Source organism: Natator depressus, chromosome 5 (genome assembly GCF_965152275.1).
Source record: "Natator depressus isolate rNatDep1 chromosome 5, rNatDep2.hap1, whole genome shotgun sequence".
Taxonomy (NCBI): Eukaryota; Metazoa; Chordata; order Testudines; family Cheloniidae; genus Natator; species Natator depressus.
In genome coordinates this window covers 49,787,614-49,811,633 of record NC_134238.1, presented here as the reverse complement: position 1 = coordinate 49,811,633, position 24,020 = coordinate 49,787,614, and the positions used below count along the sequence as shown (strand labels likewise).

The 24,020-nt window shown below is 41.5% G+C and overlaps 1 protein-coding gene across 1 annotated transcript in view; it reads left to right on the top strand.

Annotated features, from left to right (window-relative positions):
• The first annotated feature begins 4,455 nt into the window (after positions 1-4,455).
• Positions 4,456-24,020, top strand: part of MCCC2 (methylcrotonyl-CoA carboxylase subunit 2) — a 98,404-nt gene continuing 78,839 nt past the window's right edge. The window contains exons 1-5 of the mRNA XM_074953988.1: positions 4,456-4,653; positions 12,675-12,741; positions 16,692-16,776; positions 20,521-20,622; positions 23,104-23,231. Coding sequence (XP_074810089.1) covers positions 4,522-4,653; positions 12,675-12,741; positions 16,692-16,776; positions 20,521-20,622; positions 23,104-23,231 — 514 coding nt within the window. The 5' untranslated portion in view covers positions 4,456-4,521. The remainder of the gene's footprint in view (positions 4,654-12,674; positions 12,742-16,691; positions 16,777-20,520; positions 20,623-23,103; positions 23,232-24,020) is intronic.

Genomic DNA, 24,020 nt, shown 5'->3' with positions numbered 1-24,020 from the left:
GGAGCTGCCTGAGGTAAACGCTGCCTGGCTGGAGCCTGAACCCCCTGCCCCAGGTCAGAACCCCCTCCCACACCCTAACTCCTTCTCAGACCCCGCACCCCCACCTCAACCCCTACCCCAGGTCTGAACCCCCTCCTGCACCCTAACTCCCTCCCAGACCCTGCACCTGCACCCCAACCCCCTGCCCCAGCCCTGATCCTGCTCCCACATTCCAAACCGCTTACCCCCAGCCTGGAGCCCCTTCCTGCACCCCAAATCCCTCAGTGCCATACCAGCGCCCACACCCCCAGCCAGAGCCCTCACCTCCTCCCATGCCCCAGGCCAGAGCCCCCTCCTGCACTGTGAACCCTCCATTTCTGGCCCCACCCCAGAGCCTAGGGGAACCCCTGAGCCTCCATGCCCCCCTGCGGCACTGTGTGTGGCCTGTGACTGATTTTTTTTTTCTGGGGGTCAGTGGCTCCTAATAGAAAAAAGGGTCCCCACCCCGATTTAAAGCTTTCACAGCCCAAATCAATGTTTCTTTCCTTGTCTCTGGGATAATCTTTAGTCCCTGCTGCTCAGTTTTAAAGGCTTTCCCTTAACGAGATATCTGCCTTTACCGTATTATTTTAAGGCTCTGGTCACAGATACATAGGCATTCCGATGCCGAGTGTCATAGTGCCTAACTTCTGGGTGTCTAGGAAAATCACAGCAGTTTACAAAACTTGAGTTTGGTGCCAAAGCTCCCTATAAATCAGTGGTTCTTGAACTTTTGTACTGGTGACCTCTTTCACATAGCAAGCTTCTGAGTGCGACCCCCCCCTTATAAGTTAAAAACATTTTAAAATATATTTTACACCATTATAAATGCTGGATTCAAAGCAGGGTTTGGGGTGGAGGCTGAGAGCTCACGACCCCCCCTCCCCCATAATAACCTTGTGACCCCTGAGAGGTCCCAACCCCCAGTTTGAGATCCCCTGCTATAAATGAATGGGGAGAGACAAGTGTCTTAGACCCCAATTCACAAAAGCCATCAGTTAGGTGTGGAAGATGCCTAAACTAGCAAAGGTGAGAGGTCGATGAGAGGGGTCTGTTCAAAACCTTGTGGTCTTAGCTTCATGTTTTAAGTCTGGCTTCCAGTCTGCTGCTGCCTGCAGTGGTAGGTGAGGGGAGTTTAGGCCAGGCTCTCGTCTAACCCCACAAATGGGCAGATTTAAATAGATCATTAGTAACTGGCAGGCCCTGGATTTAGGCTGAGTTTGAGGTTCTAGCACACACAGTGTTTTCAGGAATTGAAATGGGGGGGGGGGGTCAGGGCCGCTGAGAGGTTAGAGGGTGAAGGTGGGCTCTATTGCACCATAGTAAAAACTGAAAAATGTTTCATGACCATTTTATTAGATTTTAAAATCATCACACAAATTAAAGTTGGCTACTCAAGCCTTCTATGAAGCACTACATCTACATCCTTCTTGGTTTCTTGTCATAACTTTGCACAACTCTGTTAATGAACTTCTTGAATGCAATGCATTCATCTTTGGTGGCTTCTCGTACGTCCAGTACTTCCATTCCTTCAATTGATATGCTCATTAGTTCATTCACATGATCAGGCAGAAGGCGACTTCTTTCAAAATACAAAATTCTATTCAATGATGAAAAAGAATGCTCAACTGTGGCTGTTGTGACTGGGAGCAGCAAGAGATGAATTCCTACTTCTTTCAGCCCAGGAAACATAGCATAAAGATTGGGTTGAGCTACTAGTGATGATAAAAAAGAAGCTGAAATCAAATCTTCTTTAATTCCTCGTATGATATTCCACTCTGTGTTCAAATTCTCTATTATGTCCTGAGCACATGGAAGCCCCAATGCTGGTAGTGCCTCACTCCACTCAACTGTCGGTGTTTTACAAGACAGGGATCTGTAAAAGCTACGTAGAGGTTGAGTAGAATCTAGAAGTCGCTGTTGTAGATTTTTAAGAATCAAGTCTGTGTATTTTTTCAGTTGTCTTAACAAACACTTCTTGTCCTCTTCAATTAAGGATTCAATATAAATGCCTCCATTAGTCAACTTCTGGACTGAAGTCTTTGCTTCTTCCAGTACTTTTTCAATGGATAACTCTCTGATTGATCCAAATGTAGCTTCTGTTGCTGGACAAAGATCTACTACTGTTGTAGCAGATGCCTGGATGGCATTGTTTAATGACCCAAATGGTTTCAACAGTAGACTTACAAGAGAGAGAATGGCAATAGTCTTCTCTGAACATAGTATCAAAAGTAATCCACCAGCTTCACTACTTAGATCCAGCCCATCTTCATAGATACTTTCCAAAGCCAGTAATAATGGCTGGAGTAATTTTAAGACAGCCAAGGATCGCTCATGAGAAAGCCAGAGGGTTTTCCCAGGTTGGACTAATTTGAACTTCAGTCCCAGTGTATCCTCTATATTTTCCAAATTATTCAGTCTTTTTGGACTCTTGCTGAAAAAAAATATAATGAAGACATTAAATTTATAGCTTTTTAAAATGTCTTTTGAAGAGTCTGCAGCTCATACTAGCGCTAGTTGGAGTAGATGACCTCTGCTGTGCGTATAGGAGAGACAAGGGTTACACTTTTCTCTGAGCAAAGCTTGTGCTCCACCATGTCTCCCAGAGAAGTTTGCAGCTCCATCAAATGCACAAGCAGCCATCTATTTGGGGTCCAGTTGACGACAAGCATTTAACTCTAAGATGTGGGTTGTCACAGATGCAGCCAATCTGTCTTCTATAACTTGAACATCTAGAAATGCATCTACTGGCTTATCACTGACATCAAGATAACGTACACAATGACTCAATACTTGATGAACATTTGCACTGGTACATTCATCAGCCATGTATGTGGTGAGAGGGTTCTTCACTTTTTCAACTGTTGAGTCTTTCACTGTTGCACCATGTGCGTCTAGCCAGTCAGTTGAGTTTCTTGCAGAAAGATAGTGAGCATTTGCTGGTCTTGTTCGGAACCAGTGTTCAACTTCAGGATGAACAAGTGACAATGCACTTAACATGGGCCTCCAGTTTGTAGTGTGTGGTATCTCTTGCTTAAATAGAAAGTACGATGCCACAGCCATGTTTGTTCGCATGAACTGTGTTGTGTCTCCAGCATTCTTAACAGCTTCATTAACACTCACTGGTGGTGTCCTTGGTCAGTGGAGACTCTGAGTTCAGAGGTGCTTTCACATGAGTTCACCTCCCAGGTGGGGGGCAAGAAGGCACCTTGCGCCTTCCTCCAGCTGCTCACTGTTCACTTTGGCCACTGTTGTTCATTGTGCCATAGTTCACTCCATCGTTCTGTTGCCAATGGCCCTGTGCCATCACCTTCTGCTGCCACTGTGACATCTGCGAGTTGGTCTCCTGAGATTCCACCCAGCTCTCAGTGATTTTTGCTGATCTCTCAGTGGGGAAACCTTGCTGCTAGTGCAGACTGGGCTGTCTCTTCCACAGAAACACTATCCTACAGCCCGTCTAAGCACTTAGGCCTGATTATCAGTGATTTCAGCTGTAGTGGTCACTTAACAGAACCAAAGACTATCCATGGAGCCTAATCAGCTCTGTCTTTAAACAGGGGAGTGGGGCAGGTCAAATAGTACTTGTGACTCAGGCAGATTATTAAGCAAAACACCTGTTTCCCCCCCTCCCATACCCTCAATCAGCAGAGGCTAAGTACAGTTCTATCACCCTTTACTCATACAGTAAGAACAACATTTGTTTACCCCCCCCCGCCCCCCACATTCAAGTGATTTGTAACCCAACCCCAGCCAAAATCTATCAGTTGGGCAACATAGCTCTGTTTGCTGGATACTTATGTAGATTAGGTGTGACTGTAAATACAATCTGGTTCTGAAGCCTTTCCCTCCAGCCCCCAGCTCATCACCAGCTATCAGGTAGAGCTCATTTAGACTTTGCTTACAAATCATAATTTGAAATTATTAGGTTGGCCCACATCACTGAAATGAATGCACTGACATGGTCATAAAAACAACAGCTGTACAAGGAAGCTAGTCTATGTTTGTACTTTTCAGATCTATTATACTTTTTCAGATACAGGTATTTTATCATACACTGTATATGCTTTTAAAGTGTGTATTAATGTTTCAATTTCAATTCACTTTTCCAAACAATCACTCAACTGGCAACGCTGCGTGTAACTAGTTCACAAAACTGGGGGTGGGGGTGCTGGGGAAATTCTGGGGGGAGGGGTAAATACCCCCGGGGGGGGGGTGTAGGGAAGTCCCTGCCACGGGGCGCTGCGGGGCTGTAGCTCAATGGGCGCAGTTCTGGGGCAGACGGGGCCCGACAGGCGTGTGAGAGGCCTGCGGCCCCCGGTCTTCTGTCTCCGACAGCCCTGCCCCGAGCGAGGCCACAGGCGGCTCAGACCTCAGCAGCCTCCTGAGGCCACAGCTCGGCCCCGCGCTTTCCATTGGCTGCTGCGGGGGGGAGTGGCGGGGCAGCCGGCTGCAGGCCGGGGAAGCTGCCGCTTCCGCCCCCTTGCCCGGAGCTTCCGCGCCGCGATGCTGTCGGGCCTGAAGTGGTGGCTGGGGCTGCGGCTCTGCCGCCCGGCCGCGACTCTGGCCCGCGCGTACCACGGGGACAGGGTGGCCGCGGTGGGCTCGCAGCCTGACGCCGGCTCCCCGCTCTACCAGGTAGGCCGGGCCGGGGCAGCCGCGCCACCAGGCCGGGCTCTGGGGCTTGTCTGGGCCCCGCGCCTGCTCCCATTGAAAACTGCGAAGACTGTCTGGCCCCTGCTACTCAGCTGTCCCCCGGGCTAGCGCTCCCCCTGCGAGGCCGCACACATGGTGTCAGCCCTCGCCCTATGCCGCCTCAGGGAGACCCCGAGAAAGGGGAAACGTGGAGGGAGGAGCGTCTCCCTGCCCTCTCCCCGCAAACCTACACCTCCGGTTATTCTGTATTTAATGGGGGGTGGGGGTAGCGCCCGCTAGGTGCCAGGAGCGCCTCAGGCTTTCAGGAGCAGGCGGCCGCAGCTCCAAGCAGCTTCCAGTCTAAGGTCGCACATGAAACGTCCTTTTTTCCATAGCTCCCACTCTTCTGAAAAGGGGTCTCTTCGGACAAATGGCCAGATGCCGACCCCTCGGTATAGCTTGAGTAAATGGGCTTTGTTCAGGAGATCCTACAGTAATACCTCTGATAGATCGCTTCGCTAATGAAACAGAGGGGGAGAGCTAGTGTGCCTTAGAAGGCGTTGACTGATGTATTCAAAGCTGGAAGGAATGCTTTGCTTGGAAATTAAATGTGCATTGAGGGAATGAGCAATGTTTTTACTAAGTCAGTCAGTATCTGCAGTAAACAAGGAGGAAATACATAAAAATATCCTTATTTTGGAAAGGATCGGAAGTTTGGGTTGAAGCAAATTAGCTAATCTGTGCATCATTTTAAAAGGGCATTGTTAACTTCATCACACTGCAAACAAAACTGTGTACTAGTAAACTTGGATTACTTAAAACTGTACATGTTAGGATTCAGTTTACTTTTTACCAATTAAACTATTTGTGTACATGCATTTTCCCCCAGCTTGAACACTGAAAATCAATTACTTGCACTTTTTGATTCATAGTGCTGTAGTATGTGGGTTGCAAACCCTGCAGGGAATATGCATTTATTTTGAAATCTTTCCATTGGAATAAAAAAAATCCCCAAACAACAAAACAAAAAACTGAACCAACCAGCCAACCAAACAAAAATATGTTATAGAAAGATTTCCATTAATCTTAGGTTTTGTTTTGCAAAATGTAAATTTGGGGACAAAACAGCTGACAGTGACGCTTTAGTAAGTGTATATATGATAAACCAAACGAGTCAAAAATATTGTAAGTGTTCAATAGTTACTTTTTACTTTAGTCAGCTAAATTGGCATTAGCCATCTGCGTCTGCCCTCAGAATTCAAACTAAAAATGAGACCTGACTCAGTATTTTTTTTTTCAAACAAACTTTTCACTATTTTTTCAAATGTTCATGTATTTTGGCAGCAGTTTCCTATGGGATGTCAAGACAGGCCAGGTACGTCCAGCTATACTGGACAAGCACATTTACTTGGATACATCTGGTACGTCATTCATGCAGTAAGGTGGCAAACAGTGTTTACATTTTTGTAGAAGTAATTACTTATAGAGCACTGTAAGTGTATGTGATGTTTTACAAACACAGAAAAGCCAAGGTCCCTGCTATAAGGCACTTACAGCCTGAAACAAAGGTATTACATGGGATAACACTGCAAACACAAGAAGGCGTAAGGTGAATGATGAAGGTCACACTTCCCTTAGCTAATATTTGTCTTTATGGCTGTAAATTCAGCAAGACAGTTTACATTTAGAAGACCAACCTATTTTACAAACCAGAGGGGCAATTTTAAAAAGAGAAAAGGAAAGTTTAAATTCTGGAAAAAGACCCAGAGGACCAGATCCTGTAGCCATTTTGCAAGTGTGGCTTCTAATAGAGGTCTCAACCTTGCAGTAATTGCAGGATTAGTTTGTAATTTCTGCCACCTCAGATTTGCATTGCGGTATCAAGAAGTTGTTATATTAACAACAGATGTGTATAGTACTCATAAAGTAAAGACAGTTTTCTTCTAGAGAAGAATGCATGGCATCTTGCATGTCCTTTTAGCATTATATAACAAAAGTTCAGAAATATATGATAGAAGTAATAATGCATACTGCTAAAAGCAACCTTTTATTTTTTAAATTATTATTTTGCTCAAAGCGTAAGATAAGATCTAAAAGTATTATTGTTGCTGCTTTGTAGAGTAGAATGATTTACTGTTCTACTTAGAGAACTAGGATTAAAAATGGAGATATTCAAGTCTCAAATTCACTCAGTAGTTCCATTTTATGATATATTAATCCATGGCCTGAAAAACCCTTCTACCACTGACAAATGGGAGGTATGGGAGGGGTCGCTAAATGATCTGATCCTGCAAAGACTTAAGCATGCCTGTGTCTTTATGTATAAGAGTAGTCCCACTGAATTCAATAATTCATATGCATACAATTATTTACATGCTTAAGCCTTTGTGAGTTCATGGCCTAAATTGTCAGTTTATGCAGCTTTTAAAGGGATGTGGTCAACTCAAAATCTAGTCAATTTAAAAAATGAGTTTAGTTTCAGCTAGTGTATCTGTTTCCAAGTCCCTCTGCCAATATTTGTGGTTTTTCAATCACTTTTTTTTTTAAAGGGGGGTTTTCTCTCCCTGATACTGTGTGAAAGAGAGACGTGGGGCAACTGACTGAATAAGGGAGAAAGCATCCTGGCAAATGACCCACATAAGAAAACAAAGAATAAAGAAAATATTTTTTCTTAATCACAGTTACAGAGATTTGGGGTGTTGTAACTATCGTAGGCTTAAAAATGAAACAGACGTGTGATGGTTATTTTATAACATTTTAAAAATTTGGGGAAGTTTCAGAATACTGGAAGAAAGCTAATGTGCCAATATCTAAAAAAAGGTAAATGGGATGATCTGGATAATTGTAGGGCTGTCTGTCTGACTTGATCCCGGACGAGATAATAGTGGCTGCTGTGGGACTTGGTTAATAAAGAATTAAAGGAGGGTAATATAATTAATGCCAGTCAACACAATGCCAGTCTATTTATGAAAAATAGATCCTGTCAAACTAACTTGATTTTTATTTTTTTTAATGAGATTACAAGTTTGGGCATTTGACTCGTTACTTTGTGATATTTTGATTAAAAAACTAGAACGATATAAAATTCACATAGCACCTGTAACATGGATTAAAAGCTGGCTAACTGATAGGGCTCAAAATGTAATTGTAAATGGGGAATCATCCTCCTCCTTGAATGGCTGTGTTTCTAGTGGGATCTTGCAGGGTTTGGTTCTTGGCTTTATGCTATTTAACATTTTTAGTGATGATCTGGAAGAAAACATAAAGTCATCACTAATAAAGATTGCAGATGACGACAAATTGGGGGAGTGATAAATAATAAAGAGGACAGGTCACTGATTCAGAGTGATCCAGATTGCTTGGTAAACTGGGTGCAAAAAAACAATATGTGTTTTAATATGACTAAATGTATACATCTGGGAACAAAAAAGGTAGGCTGTACTTACAGGCTGGATGACTCTCATACGAGAAGCAGTGGCTTTGAAAAAGATTTGAGGGTCATAGTGGATAATCAGTTGGACATGAGCTCCCAGTGTGCTATAGCCAAAAGGGGCAATGCAGTTCTTGGATGCATAAATAGGAATCCCAAGTAGGAATAGAGAGGTTATTTCACCTCTGTATTTGGCCTTGGTGCGACTGCCACTGAAATATGGTGTCCAGTCCTGGTGTCCACAGTTCAAGAAGGATGTTGATAAATTGGAGAGGGTTCAGAGGAGATCCACAAGAAACTATTAAAGGATTAGAAAGCATGCTTTATAGTAATAGACTCAAGGAGATAAATGTATATAGTTTAACAGAGAAAAAAAAGTTAAAGAGCGTCTTGATTATTGTCTATACGTACCTACATGGGGAACAGTCTAGTAGAGAAAGTTATAACACGATCCATGGCTGGAAGTTGAAACTAGACAAATGCAGACTGGAAATAAAGTGTAAATTTTTTAACAGTCAGAGTAAATAACCCTTGGAGCAATTTACCAAGGATCGTGCTGGATTCTCTGTCACTTACATCAAGATTAGGTGTTTTTCTAAAATAGCAGTTCTCAAACTGTGGGTCAGACCCCAAAGTGGGTCGCTACTCTGTTTTAATGGGGTTGCCAGGGCTGCCGCTAGACTTGCTGGGACCCGGGGCCAAAGCCCCAGTCCCACCACCTGTGGCCAAACCCCAAGCCCACTGCTGAAGGCCAAAAGCTGAGGGCTTCAGCCTTGGGCGGCGGGGCTCAAGTTACAGGCTCCCCCCCCCCCCCCCCTCACCACCTGCGGCAGTGGGATTCGGGCTTTGGCCCCCAGCTCAGGGCAGCGGGACTTGGGTGGGCTCAGGCTTCGGTTCCCCCTCCTGGGGTCGTGAAGTAATTTTTGTTGTCAGACAGGGGTTGCGATGCAATCAAGTTTGAGAACCCCTGTTCTAAAAGATATGCTTTAGGAATTATTTTGGTGAAGTTCTACGTCGGGGTGGCCAACCTGAGCCTGAGAAGGAGCCAGAATTTACCAATGTACGTTGCCAAAGAGCCACAGTAATACGTCAGCAGCTCCCCATCAGCCCCCCCAGTGCCTCCCGCCCGCCAGCAGCCATGCGGATCAGCACCTCCCTCAGTCAGCTCCCTCCTTCACATGCACAGGAGGCTCTGGGAGGGAGAGGAGAGAAGTAAGGGCATGGCAGGCTCGGGGGAAGGGGCAGGGGCCTTGCGGGAAGGGATGGAGTGGGGGCAGGGCCTGGGGTTGAGCAGTGAGCACCACCCAGCACACTGGAAAGTTAGCATCTGTAGCTCCAGACCTGGAGTCAGTGCTTATGCAAGAAGCCGCATATTAACCTCTGAAGAGCCGCATGCGGCTCCGGAGCCACAGGTTGGCCACCCCTGTTCTATGTGCTGTGTTATACTGGAGGTCAGACTAGGTGATCACAGTCGTCCTTTCTGGCCTTAGACTCTCTGGTAAAAGAAAAAGCTAATCAATAAGTCTACAAAGAGAATCTTTTGGATGTGAACTGAATGCAGTTTTGTCTCCATTAGTCTGCTGAGAGCTTTTGCACAACTGCTGCAGCAGAGCAGTGAAATTAACAAGACTGGTCAGTTTTTTGCTTGCTATTGGGAATCCTGTGACACCAGTAAAACTAGCAATAATCAATTGCAATGTGTACTTACTATTTAGGAAAGTGGTGAACAGTAGAAGTAGGTACTGGAGCTATTTGCAAGGTGAGGGGATTAAAATAAAAATAAAAAAAAAAGGCTGAAAGAGGAATGAAGCATAATAGACCACTTCCTCCCCCTCTCCCTCCCCCACCAGGAGCCTGGAAAGTGCAGGGAGGGGTGTAGGGTTGTGGAGATGCCCCGTACTCAAAGCAGCCAGTAGGCTATAGAGTGGTAGTATGTGAAAGAGAGAATCTCTCTTCCAGCAGCTGAGGGTAGAGGCTTCAGTCTTATCAGTTGCTTATTAGCCAAAGGGTGATAAATAAAGATGGCACATATAAGCAGTGTCCCAGGAAAGCACCTTGCTAAGAATATGAACCCTTTTTCAGGAGCTGGTATGGGGCGTTGAGAGCTGGATTTTTTAAATCAAAGTGTGTCCTTGGATCTTGCTGATGGGTCTCCACCCACACATCTTTTATATCATCTCTGACTAGTAGGTGACTGGCAAAATTTTAAAGCCCTTTATTAAGACCATATGTTTTCACTTTTCAGTAAAGATATTTTAAAATGGATTTCTCACCTTCCAGTAATAACTTCAGAATGCATGTGATGATCTTTTGTGACAGAATATGACTTAGTATGAAATTAAAATAACTCAAATGAAAATTGTCTTAGTGTTTGTTTGTTTTCTGCATGTGCGCACTTCATCTTTCTTTTCCTCTTCCTCTCCACCACCATTGTGCCCTTTCTGTGACTAAAGGAGTGAGTCAGGGTATTGTGTTGACCTGAGAAAGCCTTATTGTTGTGAGACTATTAGATATCTGAGGGACAACTTTGATTAACAATTCTACATTTTCAGAATTAAACAGAGTGGTTCTATTGATATTAAAGCAGTGTTCTATATTTTCTAACTGGGTAACAATAAGATAACTCAATATGAATGAGTGCTCAATAGCATTGTCTTCTTTCTTTGTCTACTATACCCTGTATATGTGTGTATATGTAATCTATCTATATTTAAAAAGAGCAACTCTTATTAGAGTCTTTAAAAAGCCATATTGGAATATGGTGGGATAGTATCTTTAATTACTGAGGTATGCTGCTATAGTAATTTTGTGCAGTGACCCTGGCAAACAGGGCAGTAATTATGAGCTCATTCATGGATTACTGACATCCAAAAACATTAGAGCCCGTTTTATTAAAAGAAGGGATGTTGGTGAGGACACCAGGATATTTTTATTCTTTCTTTGATAAGCATCTTGGTGTCTTTAGCCTATACTAGGGTTGTCGATTAATCGCAGTTGAGTCAAAAAAATTAATCACAGTTTTATGCCCCTTCGTGCTTCAGCCACCATTTCAGAGGACATGCTTCCATGCTGATGATGCTCATTAAAAAAATAATGCGTTAATTAAATTTGTGACTGAACTCCTTGGGGGAGAATTGTATGTCTCTTGTTCTGTTTTACTTGCATTCTGCCATATATTTCATGTTATAGCAGTCTGGGATGATGACCCAGCACATGTTGTTTATTTTAAGAACACTTTCACTGCAGATTTGACAAAACGCAAAGAAGGTACCAATGTGAGATTTCTAAAGATAGCTACAGCACTTGACCCAAGGTTTAAGAATCTGAAGTGCCTTCCAAAATCTGAGAGAGACAAGGTGTGGAGTATGCTTTCAGAAGTCTTACAATAGCAACACTCCAATGCAGAAACTACAGAACCCAAACTACCAAAAAAGAAAATCAACCTTCTGCTGGTGGCATCTGACTCAGATAATGAAAATGAACATGCGTTGGTGTGCACTGCTTTGGATAATTTTCGAGTATGGATGCATGTTGCCTGGAATGGTGGTTGAAGCATGAAGGGACATATGAATCTTTAGCGCATCTGGCACATAAATATCTTGCGACACGGCTACAACAGTGCCATGAGAACACCTGTTCTCACTTTCAGGTGACATTGTAAACATGAAGTGGGCAGTATTATCTCCTGCAAATGTAGGTAAACTTATTTGTCTGCGCGATTGGCTGAACAAGAAGTAGGACTGAGTGGACTTGCAGGCTCTAAAATTTTACGTTGTTTTATTTTTGAATGCAGTTTTTTTGTACATAATTCTAGATTTATAAGTTCAACTTTCATGACAAAAAGATTGCACTACAGTACTTGTATTAGGTGAATTGGAAAAATACCATTTCTTTTTTGTTTTTTACAGTGCAAATACTTGTAATCAAAAATAAATATAAAGTGAGCACTGTGCACTTTGTATTCTGTGTTGCAGTTGAAATCAATATATTTGAAAATGTAGAAAACATCCAAAAATATTTAAATAAATGACAGATTGTTTAACAGTGCGATTAATCATGATTAATTTTTTTAATTGCTTGACAGCCCTAGCTTATACCTAAGTAGTCAGCTGGAATAAGTATAGAGAATCTGAGTTTTAACTTCTCCTCAGGCTGGGACTTGAACCAATGAACTTTTGGCACAAAGTAGGAGTACTAGCATTTGAACTGAGTCCTTCTGATGTATGTTATTATGATTAGTTAAAAACAAAACTTAAAACTTAGGGGGAAAAACCCGAGCACGCTTCCCCCGCCATAGCCTCCTTTTATGGATAAGCTGATTTCTGATGGACTGAAACATAAAGCAAGTCTTCTGAGAATCTAACTCCACTAGAGCTCTTGTGAGGCTTGTTTGAAAGCACTTTGAGGTGCTTGGATAAAAGATAAGTGAAAATTTTGTTATTAGTGTGAAGAAAATATAAACTTTTTTGAAGAGAAACAAACAGTGTGATATCACCAGTAACTAACACATTTTCCTGTGACATGATTCTCTATTAAAATATAGTGCTATTAGTGTTGGTTAAAGTTTAAATGCTCACCTTTTCCCCCCATCTAGGAAAACTATGAACGAATGAAAGCATTAGTAACTGAACTCCAAGAGCTAGCAGAAAAAATCAGATTAGGTAAGTTCTGTGTATGTGATTTTAGAACATTATTTAAAGTAGCCCTGGATTTATTTTTTACAAAGTTTATCTTAACTGATCTTATTTTTTAATAACTGGACAAATTTATGAGTGTGTTGTGTGATGGGGTTTCTCGTGTCAGTAGGGGGCAGGGCTCATTTATGTTCCTAAAGCTCATGCTTCAAGGCTTCACCCAGCCACCTGCAAAGGTCAGGAAAGAATGCCCTCTCCTCCCCCTCCCCCCCTGCCCAAGAAAAAAATTTTCTGCAAGAGTTTTTGGTCTCTTCTTCTGAAGCATCAGAGATGGCCATGGTAGGAGTTGGGATACTGAACAGGGTGTGCCAGTGATCTGAGGTGGCATTCTCTCTCTCTCAGCTGGCTGATTCTTTCTCACATGCTCAGGGCCTAACTGATCATCATATGTGGCGTCAGGAAGGAATTTTCCCCCAGATTGACAGAGACCTGTGTTTTCATCTTTCTCTCTTACATGTGGGTGCGGGTAACTTGCCAGGATCATCTAGGTCAGAGGTGGGCAAACTATGGCCCGCTGGCCACATCCGGACCGTGGGATCCTCCCGCCCGGCTCCTCAGCTCCTGTCCCGGGAGGCTAGCCCCTTACCCCTCTCCCACTATCCCCCCTCCCCACAGCCTCAGCTCACTGCGCCGCCAGTGCAATGCTCTGGGCGGCGGGGCTGTGAGCTCCTGGGGCAGCGCAGCTGCAGAGCCCGGCCTGACCGGGTGCTCTGTGCTGCACAGTGGCGTGGCTGCCTCCAGCTGGACAGTGCACCTGTAGTGCCGCCAGCCACCGGTGCTCCAGGCAGCGCGGTAAGGGGGCAGGGAGCGGGGGGTTGAATAGAGGGCAGGGGAGTTCGGGGGGTGGTGGGCGAGGGTGTGGATAGGGGTCAGGGTGATTGGGGTTGAATGAGGTCAGGGGTCCGGGGGAGGCAGTCAGGAAGGAGGTAGGGTGGGATGGGGTGGTGGGGGGCAGGGGTTCCAGGGGCAGTCAGGGAGAAGGGGTGGTTGGATGGGGCAGGGGTCCCAGGCAGGCAGTCAAGAAGGTGAGGAGGGGTTGGATGGGGCGGGGGGGGCAGTCAGGGGTGGGGGTTCCAGGGGCGGTCAGGGGACAGGGAACGGGGGGGTTGGATAGGGGAGGGGCCGTCAGGGGGTGAGAAGCGGGGGGGGGGGGGAGGTAGGGGGCAGGGGCCATGCCATGCCTGGCTGTTTGGGAAGGCAAAGCCTTCCGTAACCGGCCCTCCATACAATTTCCGAAACCCGATGTGGCCCTCAGGCCAAAAAGTTTGCCCGCCCCTGATCTAGGTGTATCTCACTTAATCATTTCCTTGTGATTGTAGATCCTTTGTCATTGGTGCACTTCAGTCCCTCCTATGGGGACATAAGTCTAGTCACCTATGGGCTGTAATACTTTGGTCTAATTTCAGTTGTTGGGTTTAGTGTGTGGGGGCTGGGTGGTGTTGGTGGCCTGTGATATACAGGAGGTCAGACTAGATGATGTGGTGGTCCTTAAACTCTTTGATTCATTAATAAATTGTACATTAGCCAGGTGTACACTTTTACTCAGGTGCAATGTGCTAACTGTATTCCAGTAGGTGTATTGAAATGTAGGGCTATTCCTATTTGAGTCTAGCTCTGCTACCTTCCATTAGTTGAAAACTTTGAAGGGATAACATCAGGTCTAATTTGGTTCAATAAGGTTTTGCCATAATAATAATAAACCTTAACAAAAATCTAACACCAGTAACATGTTTCCATGACATTTTAAAAAAATTGCAGTGAAGTTTTTAAATTAATGTACCCTATGTTTGCCATTCAAATAGCACAGCTGTGTGCTGGTGCATAAGGACCTGAAAGTGACTAGAAACAGACTCTAAAGGAAAGTGAAGCTGACTTAAAGAAACTGTATCTTGTATCTGTATCTGTATCTTTCATTGTCTAAGCTGAGAGAAAGGCAAAAAGTAAGCAAACTGAATAAATAGTAGAAAGTTGATTATTAAAATGAAATAATTTTAAATTCCTAACATCTTAGGAACAGCTAAGTATGTTGTTTTAATGAATTTAATGACAGTATTCGTTTAAACAAATAGGATTGTTAATAAGAGACTTTTACTGATATGTTTTTCACTTCACCTGTTTTCCCTTCTTCATTCCAGTCTGTTGCTATGCTTTTTGCCTTTATAACCAGTCAACTGGGCAAATACACTTCTTTTCAAGTTGTCAATTAGTGTGTCAGGTCTGGTTTACACCTAAAAATTAGATTGTCCTCTCTACATTGCTCAGGGCTTTGAAAAATTTTGTGCCCTGTGAGATATTGTTATGTTGACCTAAAACCTGGTGTAGAAGCAGCTAGGTCCATGAAAGAATTTTTCTGTTGATTTAACTGCTGCCTCACGGAGACGTGGGTTAACTACATAGATGGAAAAAACCCTTCTGTCAATGTAAGAAGCAACTATAGTACAGCACTGCAGCCATAGCTGTGCTGCTGTAGTGTAGATATACCCTCAGTTTGCAGAGATGACTTTTGAGGAACTTAGCCATGCCTTGTATTGTAGGAAAACTACAAACACAGGGATTAATCTTCAATGATAGTAAAATCCAAATTGACTAATTCCAACTAAGTGAAGAATATAAAATTTAAAATCAGGGCTGCACAACTAACTGTGGTGGACCTCCAACTGCACAACTAACAGGGCTGGACCTCCAACTTCAACTCTGACCCTTTGTTTGTCTGCATTATGAGAGTTTATTTGTTAAGTTGCTATTTCTCAAATTTTACAATACAGTTTCTTCCACACCTTTGGAAGGGAACAGAATTAAGGTTGCATGTTTAATTTTATCGTTATTACTTGCTTGCAGGATTGGGTTCCAGATTTTCTTCTGGGAAGTGCTGAATATCATTGTCTCCCATTAATTTCAATGGATGTGAAGGGTGATCAGTGACTCCCAGTGGTGCTCAGGACTAATAGGATAGGGCTGTTTGTTTCTGTGACTCTTCCTATGTTTTTCCATCAGATGGGGATAGGAGAAAATCAAAGTATTGCAGTCACTCTCCTTTATCCTGCTCACTTAAATTCCTCCTGAGCATTAGTTTACCCTTCAGTCTGTGGAATTCACTGAAGTTGTGAAGTCTATAGTGTAATGAAAAGGCATAAAAGCATACAAAAATGATTAGGTGGCTGTCTGGCATAATTCTAAAGGGTAAGAGTCTCTCTTTCACCCTATCAATAGGAATGGCTCTCACTGAATTAGCCATCACTGACATCTGTGGGGTTAGTTTCTGAGGAAATATAAAATGATACATGCCACTGCTACTAAGAGGGTGAGAGATGTCAGCTGGCAACAAGTGTTGGAATGGTGTTAAACACCAAGGAATGAGAGGTATAATTTAGCGTAGTCCAAAGTGAGATAACGAAGGAATGGATGAAGAGGAGCAAAAGGAAATGGTGTACAACCCGACTGTGAGGTCTTCTACACTCTAGAGTAATCTCCTGAGAAATCTCCCATCAGTTGAGCAATTTAAAACTGAACTTAGCAAAGCAATTTAGAATGTGCTGTAGGGAAATTAACACAACCCATCTCTCCTTCCTATGATCCCTGAAAAGTAAGTTTTTGAGTGCTCTGTTAGTTCATTGTCAAAATGACAACTCCAGATGACAGCAGGAGATGAGCTCTATTAGCTGAGAGTTTATTTGCTTTCAAACTTTGTTAGTAAAGAATGTAGAAAAAGTAACTTAGAACATATGACAGACAGAATTATCTGCATCATCATCTTAAATCAGTCATCTAAAATGTCAGCTCTATTAAATATATTGTCTCTTTAAGGTCTGTATTTTTGTAATTGAGAATTCAGATCTGTTTTCATTCTATGTTAAGTGTTAATAGTGATATATTCATATGTGTGTACAGTAGATCTAATGAATGACCTTGTATCACAGGGGGTGGAGAAAAGGCACGGAAGCTTCATACATCAAGAGGAAAGCTGTTACCCAGAGAGAGAATTGACAGACTCATAGATCCAGGGTGGGTAATTTATTTTTGGCTATAAAGCATCATATACTCTTTTGTGTTGTGTAAACTAACAGAACTGTCTCTTTTATTGAAGTTCCTAAACTACTGGCAAGCAGGGTGGTTTTGATTTAAATCAAATTGATTTAAATCACTAGTCAGGAAGACTAGATTTAATCATGGATTTCTACATAAAAGTGCATTCTTGTTGGTTGTTATAACCTCCATATATATTCTTCACAACTCAGGTTTCATTTTTAGAAGGTACACACCATAAATTTTTAAAGTGATTTATTTTGAAAACTTTCCAGATTAGTTTTACAGCTATATCAGAAAATGAATGATTGTTTGGTTATTTCATTTACCAAAGGTAATTGAAGCAGATGTTTATGAAGTCATTGGGAGGTGAACTATCTCCAATTCAACAGGTTAATCATTAATATTTGTAGGATTTTCTTGGCATGCTGTATTAGGAAGAGAACATCACCAGACAGACATTTACATTGTTTTATTTAACTAAAACAACAACATTATGTATTCTGGATTTTTTTCTTCAACAGCAAACGTATAATATTTTAACAAAACAAACATGAATTTTTGAAGTTAGTTAAACATTCAGGTTTTTTAAAATCAGGTTTATTTTTGTTAAAATTGTTTTTAACTAAAATAGTTAAATGAAATATTTAAAAAAACCCAACAAAAATTAAATAGACTATGTCAGCCTGGTCAACATGAGAAACTTAAAATATTGGCTTCTGCAGCTGACTCAGTCATCTTCACCTTCATTTTCCTGTTTGTTCTAGAGAAGAAAAACAAGCTTTCCTGCTTTTTCAGGTCCCAAACGATTTCTCAATTTGGAATGAATTAGTCTAAAGAAAGAAAATATTCTTTCTACACCAGCAGAAGATTATCACTTCAACAGTCTCTGAATCCAAGTGCTTAAGTGACTTCCACCAGTTCACTGTTTATGACTTTCTTTAAAACATCATCAGCAAACATATATTTCTTGAATGGTTCGCCCTTAACTCTGAAGTTTATTATAATTGGCATTATGGAGGGCTGATTGCTGGATGTCCATGTCACAGCCAACTCCTCTTCTTCAGCAGTTAAGGTTTGACCCTGGTACCGAGTATTGAGAATATTTGCAAGAAAATGAGCTGGAGAGAGTGCTTGTCCCATTAGTTTTTTTAATGCTTGTAATTTAACTCTGTCATTGCATATTTCTCTTTCTAAGATCTCACTCAGTTCCTTCCAAATTTCAACAGCATCAGCAATAAAACAGCTATTTCCCTGCATTTTGTTCAAGGCTATAGAAATAGGCTTCAGGGTACTCAGCATGTGTTCAACATGTCTCTTAAGCCCAATGTTGACAACTTTGGCTGTGACAGTGCCAACTATTTTTTCACGATTTTGTTCACAAACTGTCATCAGATTAGGCCAGTTCTTGATATAGTGCTCGAAACAGTCCACTACTGAGTTCCATCGCACGTCTTGTGGGAGAGTTAACTTGGTTCTTCCCACTTTTTTCAGAGCAGCTGCTGCAAAGTGGTTGTTACGGAAGTATTTTGCAATTTCAACAACATTAGCCTTTATTTCTGGAACACTGAAGTCTTTAACTAGGAGGTGCGTCAAATGAGCACTGCAACCGCATGTTGTTAGCTTGGAAATCTCTTCTAAATTTCTTCTCATCTTGGATACATTTGCAGCATTGTCTATGACCAAGCTGCATACTAGACATTTGAATTTTTTTTCACAGTTTGTTGTAGCTTTTACTGCTACTTCTTGAAAGTATTCTGCTATGTGTGCATTTCCTGATGTATCAATTGTTTCTGTAAGGAAGACATTTCCTTCTTCTGTTGTCACACAAGCACATACAACCGGATCATTGTGGACATTGCTCCACCCATCAAGACTCAGGTTAACAATTTCACTCTCTAGACCTTTTGCAAATGCTCAATTTCTCTTCCATACGCTTTATCCAGCAATTTGCCTGCGACATCTGCTCCGTTGGGTGGACTGTATCCTGATCTTAATGACTGAACCAGGTTAATGAAGTGTGGGTTCTCAATCATACGGAAAGGAGAGTTTGTTGCATAAAACTGGGCAATTTTTTCTTCCATTACCTCTTTTTGTAATCTGCTGGTTCTTTTCACAAATTTATCTATGGTTATTTCTGGATGATGGATATTTTTCTTCCCTTTTTGCTACAGGTGATATACTGTGGCTATGTGACATACATGATGTGACTGAAACACTATCATTGGCAGATAACTCTGAAACTATAGAAAATTATGGTGATCTTGAAGGTGGATAGTCTTCAGAATCCTGCATGTTGAGGATGGATTCTCCTTAACAAAATAAGTCAATGCAGTTATTTAATTATTATTAGCATACTGCTCATTTAGTATTACTCATTGCATTCACTGACACTCAGTACTACTTTAAAGGTGAAATTGTAAAAGGAAGATCTGCCTATTTCAGCTATTTGTTTTTTATCGCAACTGCATCTAAAATGATGGTACCATAAAATAACAACTATATTCTTTGCTCAAACATGAGAATTCAAGAATAGTCCAGAAGGAAGACAGGCAGTCCTTAAGAAAGAAGTATGAAATTAAAAAAGTTTACCAACCTGAAGATCCTGCATGTTCAGACATGTTCCTTTCATCATCTTCAATGCAGCTACCTCCTGAGAAGGAACACTTCTCATGATGTTGTTTCATTCGGGCAACCAGGCCTTGAATTTCTCTGTTGCACTGTTTGCATTTTGCACGCATGCCTGTCTTACCCACAAGTAGGGGAACTTCATTAAAATATTCTCAAATTGGGTCTCTTTTATGGCCTGCTGCCATTATAGGTTTTCCCTTCTAGTGAGAGAATGGTATGGTAGATGTCAAATCAATGAAGGCTACACTCAGAAAGGCCTCCAGACTTCTGGAATATACTGCTCAAACAGTTTCACTTTTGTTTTTACTGCCTGTCCCTCCCTTCTCACATTTATCTCCAGACTTCTTCTCCTTGTCCAGATCTATTCCGCCCCCCAACAATCTTCTATTCTTTGAACTTTTTGAAACTTTGCACTTTCAGAGAGAGGTGTACACAAAATTGCAGAGGGACAATAGGGTTGAGGTCTGTTATTTCTCACCTCTCTATATTTATTTATTTATTTATTTAAAACAATTTTTGCTGTTAACATGCATGCTATCTTTGAAGACACAAATCCACAGTTTGAGAACTGCAAAACTAAGCATTTCTGATGGTATCTTCTAGATAGAGCACTGAGTCCCATTGGGTAGATAGAAAGATTAACCTAAATAATCTATATAGAAGCCTCTGGAACCCCATAAGATTGGGTCCCTATTCCATGAACTATTGGAACTCATTTACAAAACTTTTCTTAAACATTATATGACTATATATTGTCTCATACTATAGAATTAGAATTTATAATCCCTATTCTATGATGAAATATCTTTGAGCTATATTGTATCTTAATTAAAACTATCTTTAGATAGGTTTTTTCCTCAAAAAAATCCAATTTAAATTAAAAAAATCCCATTTTTTAATTTATTTTTTTAAATCATTGATTTTTATCCACCCTGCTGGCAAGTAGTGTTGGTTCGTAATCTTGACATATCTATTGTTTGGAAGATGTATTGCAAGAACACATTTTAAAGCCATGAACTCTACAAAAGAAAATAATGTTTGTCAGGCTGCTTCTGGTTAATAATCCTGTCATAATGTTTGTCATTTTTTTAGGTCTCCATTCTTGGAGTTCTCCCAGTTTGCAGGTTACCAGTTGTATGGTAATGAAGAGGTACCGGCAGGAGGCATTATCACAGGCATTGGAAGAGTGTCGGGGTAAGAAATAGCCAGTGATCTACATATTATGTCTATTATACAAGCAAGAGGATGTTTTTGTGTGGTTCCTAGTTCCAGCTCTGGGAGCCATCTAGCACTTTGTTTCCAATATTAAGTTGAAGGCTTTCCCGTAGTTGACTTCTATGACCCAGAAGATTACTAAAATTGCTATTCTGCCGATTTAGTTTTGACTTCAGGGAAAGGATTCAACGGGGTTCTTATTATTCTTATTTGTAGGGCTTGTTTACACCTAAAATTCTGCAGCTGTGCTGTCTATGCCAATGGGAGAGGTTCTCTCATCAGCGTAGGTAACTCACCTCCCTGAGAGGTAGTAGCTAGGTTGGCAGAAGAATTCTTCTGTCAATTTAGTGCTGTCTACACGGGGGTGGGGGGTGGGTGGATTTAGGTTGGTTGTGGATTTTTCACACCCCTGACTGATGTCATTAAACTGATCTAATTTTCTAGTGTAGATCAGACCTTAGAAAATACATGTAGCAACGTCCCTATTAACTCATTTGAAGGCTGCATTGTTATCTTTCTGATGAGAAATAAGTGGTTAATTGTGCAAGGACACAGGTGAGGTAGAAAGGCAATTTTAAACATGTGGAAAGGTGTCCTGGATTAAGAATGGGGTTTGCTCATTTAAAGTCTCTCTAAGGGAGATTGATGCACTTGTTAAAACTAGTGTAATGGGATATTACTTTAGGGATGATGAGCCAGGAAGCTGAAGGAACCCCAGGAGGGTAATGATTTTATCCAGTGCCTTCTTGTGCCACCCACGATGTATGGCTTAATGGCCAAGCTCCTCTCATATTTCTTTCTTAAAAAAAATATTCTGAACAGCCATTTACCTTTCTTCAAAATAAAATCTGTTTTAGTAAGGGCGTTCAAATGGCTTGTGGCTTTAAGGGGATGCCACTGAGGCGGAACTGTTCTTTGGGTTTGTTTCTAATAATGGGGAGGGTTTTTTTTTTTAAGTTTTAAGTACCTGGGTCACTCTGGGAGATTTCTGGTGTTTGTGGATTTCACCTACTCTGTTCTACCATAAGTTGGCTGATCAGTGAGCAACTAACTGTTGCTACTTTGCTTTCACAGTCTGTCTGGGTAATTCATGGATTCATTGGTATGAATCCATGGTAGATTCTAGGTAGAGCCACTCACAGGCTCTTCTAGCATGAAGGTATGGTGCTGCAAAGACAGAATGGCTCAGAGTTAAGTCAGTAACAAAATTTTTAAAAATCAGCTTAAATATCTACATGAGTCTTAGTGCCAGATTATCAGCCTCAGCTAAGGTTCTGAGGGGAAGGGCAGATCACATGGTGGTCCACTGATTCTAGACTGGTGAAGTGGTCCCTGTGGGATGACTGCAGCCTGCGTAGTTTAGAGCACCCTTAAACAGCCCAGAACTGGGTGATTGAAATGTATCTTAGAAACACCTTTTCCACTCCACTACCACTCCTCAGCTGCTCTGAGCCGAGAACCTGTCTCTTGTTCTCTCAATAACCCAAGAAGCCAAGTTAGTTTATCTGGAACTGAAAAGAAATAGATAACAAAATACATTACAAATTCATAGTTCCTTGGTTCTAAACTCCCATGTTGATGCTAACACATCGAGAGCCTCATTTCTGCCATCAAATATAATACAGGTATATCTATCTAGTCATGACTGTTGATTACTATTTCCAGTTTCATCAGGAATGATGACAGCAAGTATTTTATTTTCAACCAGGTGCCAAAGTACAGTTAAGAAAACGATGTATTTTTTTCTTCCAAAAGTGTATTAGACTGAGAATTTCCAAAGTGTATTTAGCTACAGTTGGTTTTAAATCCAGCATGTGTGTTATGTTAAAATAAACACTTTCTCTTTTCGTTAACGTCTTGTGGGTGGCCTTATGTTGAAAAGTAATATCGCTGTTGACGTTGACAGTGTGGGAGCCCTGCATTGTAAACTTTTTTTTTCAGCTTACTTACTGCTAATCAGCAGAACAATTGCTTTGCCACATGAACAACAATTGAAGCTATAAAGTTGTTCCTTTAGTTGATGCAACTGTAGAGAAGGTTGGGGGACTGCTTTATATTTTGACACTGGACTGTCATACTATGCGTCCCCTTCTCAGAATATGAACGCTGCCAATACAGAACACAGAAATAGGGATTTTTCGAGAAGGACATGCACATTGCAGCAGATTTTGAGAGTATAAGAAAATGTTTAACAACAGCTGTGCTCAGTAAAATGCGTGCAGCTTTCTTTAAAACTAGAGATTTCAGATGCTTCTTCATTAATAGTATTTTTTATAAGAACTGGAAGCAAATATGACATGAAATCACATGCAGCCTTGAAGAGAGGTATCAAACAGTGGAACAGTTTTAAAGCAATAAACATTTAATGCTGATGGAAATTGTTGCAGTTATCATGGTTATAGTGGTAAAGTAGGTCAGTTGGGAAATATGTTTGGTTCTCATAAAGTTTCTACTTTTCAGAGTGGAGTGCTTGATTGTTGCTAATGATGCAACTGTCAAAGGTGGTACCTACTATCCAGTCACGGTGAAGAAACATTTACGCGCTCAAGAAATTGCAATGCAAAATCATCTCCCTTGTCTATATTTAGGTAAGTCCCATTACAAAAATAGTAAATGGCTGCTGTTAAACAAAGGTCAGGGATTCTAGCTAGAAGACTACATTTTTAAATGGACGCCATCAACACTATATCTTGACTTTAATAAGGCTTTTGATGTCTCAAATGACCTTCTCATAAACAAACTAGAGACATATAGCCTAGATGAACTTACTATAAGGTGGGTGCATAACTAGTTGGAATACTACTCAGAGAGTAGTTATCAATGGTCCACAATCAAGCTGAAATGGCATATCAAGTGGGGTCCTGCAGGGATTTGTCCTGGGTCTGATTCTGTTCATTATCTTTATAAATGATTTGAATAATGGCACAGAGAGTACATTTATAAATGTGGACAGTACCAGGCTGGGAGGGGTTGCAAGCCTTTTGGAAGACAGGATTAGAATTCATATGATCTGGACAAACTGGAGAAATGTACTGAAATAAATAGGGTGAAATTCAGTAAGGACAAATGCAAAATACTGCATGTGGGAAGGAACAAATGGTTGCACAAATACAAAATGGGAGTGCTGCAGAAAAGGATCTGGGGTTTATAGTGGATAAGAAACTAAATATGAATCAACAATATAATACCATTGTAAAAAAAGTGAACATCATTCTGGGATGTACGGTAGAACCTCAGAGTTAGGAACACCTCGGGATTGGAGGTTGTTCGTAACTCTGAAAAGTTTGTAACTCCGAACAAAACTTTATGGTTGTTCTTTCAAAAGTTTACAACTGAACATTGACTTAATACAGCTTTGAAACGTTACTATGCAGAAG